The sequence below is a fragment of the Phanerochaete carnosa genome (assembly GCF_000300595.1).
Source record: "Phanerochaete carnosa HHB-10118-sp unplaced genomic scaffold PHACAscaffold_228, whole genome shotgun sequence".
Classification (NCBI taxonomy): domain Eukaryota; kingdom Fungi; phylum Basidiomycota; class Agaricomycetes; order Polyporales; family Phanerochaetaceae; genus Phanerochaete; species Phanerochaete carnosa.
The window spans coordinates 24-2,338 of NW_006767855.1; the positions used below are offsets into that span (position 1 = coordinate 24).

The 2,315-nt window shown below is 52.6% G+C and overlaps 2 protein-coding genes across 2 annotated transcripts; both read right to left on the minus strand.

The window, feature by feature from the left end:
* Positions 1 to 225: 225 nt before the first annotated feature.
* On the minus strand, positions 226 to 750 carry PHACADRAFT_71923 (uncharacterized protein; the record flags this gene model as incomplete). Its single annotated transcript, XM_007402545.1, has 2 exons — positions 226 to 647; positions 714 to 750. Coding segments are annotated over 2 exons (459 nt in total), but the record flags the coding sequence as incomplete, so codon positions are not given.
* A 299-nt stretch (positions 751 to 1,049) lies between these two features.
* Positions 1,050 to 1,937, minus strand: PHACADRAFT_33730 (uncharacterized protein; the record flags this gene model as incomplete). Its single annotated transcript, XM_007402546.1, has 1 exon — positions 1,050 to 1,937. The coding sequence occupies one exon, from the start codon at positions 1,935 to 1,937 to the stop codon at positions 1,050 to 1,052; it is 888 nt and encodes a 295-aa protein (XP_007402608.1).
* Between the last annotated feature and the right edge of the window lie 378 nt (positions 1,938 to 2,315).

Below are 2,315 nucleotides of genomic sequence, written 5' to 3' on the forward strand. Positions count from 1 at the left end.
ATGTAGGATGTCCGGGGTGATGGACGTGTAGACATCGGAGTATGGGAGGTTCTGCCAAAATGGTTTGTACACAGGCTTGATTCGTGCATTGCGGCACGCTGCTTTGTACTCGGTGGGCGTCACATCGGGATCTGATCCCATGGCAAGAACGTCAAGGACAGGATTCAGCTCACGCCGTGGTAGCGGAAGGGGGAAGTGGCGATCGAGTTCGCCAAGCTCTGCCTTTGGTGTAGGACATACAGGGCATTCGCCAGTCTTTGTACAGGTTACGAGCACCTGTTCAGGGTAATCACCAACATATGCCGCATAAATCGGATGGACACGCCGCATCACGCCATCTCCAGAGGACATCGGCAGGCCACCCAGGCCAAGGTCCTCAAGCGGCTCGAGAAGCCGGCGCATGCAGAGATGGAATAAATTTGCTTGTGTGTGGCGCCTAGCTGCTTTGTTCTTGATGTGCTCGAGCTTCGATACTGGCAGGTATGCCAGAAGAATCTGCCCTCCCTGCGATGGCCTGCTCCGAATATCTTTAGGCAAGTTCCCAATGGTGAGATACACAGGATATGCCGCCTGGTTATGGAAGAGGGTAAGTTGTGTTTTGTCAGACGAGATGATGACTGGCATAATTGTGGTGCCCTTTGTCCGAGCTTCAGCTGCATCCTGCACATGCGAATATAAGCACAACAGCTCACAAAACAGCATCAGCTGATGACGCACCTGAGCAGCCCACCACCATCGACCAGTGTGCATCTCATGGAACAGCCGCAGCGTTTTGTCCGGATCAGCATAGTGGCGTTCGGGAAGAAATACGAGATGCCGCGCAAACTCTGGCTCTCCGTACAGCGAACGTAGACATTCAACAATATCACGGCAGTACATGTTGAATGATTCGCCAGCAATGACAATCTCTTCTCGGTGGAACTTCGGCCGTCCCGCCGGCAGTTTATCAACAAGAGCACTGATATCGCGATGACTCTTCACAGTGAGCCCAAGCTTTTCCGGCAGCTAATGTAAAGATGTCTAGTTTAGTAGATGCTTTGTATGTGCGTTTAGCATTGGTTATGACTCACCCCAGAGATAGCCAGCAGATCTGAAACTGCAGTCGAGCCTGGCCCTCGCAGCTTCGCCCAGCGCACAAACTCCCACTCAGTTTCATTTGCGAAAGGTGCGTAGATATTTCTTGTTGTAGAGGTTGCATCAACAGAGGCTTTGTATGTGTCATATCCTGCAGGCTGTGCATTGTCGTTGTCGATAGGCATACCCGCTGTAGCTGATTTCACAGAGTAGCTGGTGGTGTAGATCTTGCCGCGCAGCGCAGACTCCATGCGACTTTGAGCAGCTGGGTTGACAGGAGCTGCTTGGTCGTTCACCGGAGCAGGTTGCAAAGGTGGCGATTGGTGGAAAAGAGGCTGCTCTTCCTCTTCTAAGTAGCCATGGCCCGGGCTCGAGTTAGGCTCCAGCTGCTGCAGTAACGTAGGTGAGAGGGGACGCTCCCAGACTGGATGCTCGCCCTCAAGACGATCATCGAGCTCTTCACCATCCTCACTCTCATTATCTTCTGTGTCTGGTGGTAGGCTGTCGTCTTCATCTTCTGACTCGGAGCCCTCGGCAAATAACCCGGGAAAATCATCCATAGAATACGATGCCGCGTCACCGAAGAAGTCACCAACAAACGGCCGCGGTGAGTACGAACCATGATCACTTGGTGGCGGAAGAGTAGGCTCATTGTCGTCAACTTCCATGACGAACGGCGCATCGGGTCTGACAAGAAACGGCTGTGATGCCGACAAAATGCCTTGATTGGCTATTCGGCATGCCAGGTTCTCGCTTTGCCAGACATGCACACTGTATCCAGTGCGGGTAAAAGGCTTGTGACAGCCAGAGCATATTGTGAAGGCCATGGAAGCTAATGGTACGTCAAGGAGAGGTTTTGTCATGTCAGCTGTAGCGTACGAGCGAGCAACAGTGAAACTCGTCAACGTTCGCTGAACATGTCACGTAAGCAGCTCCCACGCCCTCTCCTCTGGCAAACTTTTCATCGTCGCCCACTCCTTTCTCTAGGACTTCCACCCCAACAGTGTTGAGCCCTGCCAGATGGAAAGGAAGCAACTCCACAGAGCCGATGAATACGACCGTCTCTCTGGAGATTATGAGTAACCCTGATTCACACAACAAAGGCAGCAATACTGACTCGAGAGCTGTCCGTGCTGCTCGCCGTGCACTTGATGCCGACTTTCAGCGACAGCAAGAGCTTGATGAAGCAGAAGCTATCACAGGTTGGCCCGTTGTTCTTGCGATATCGAATGAATCTGGCC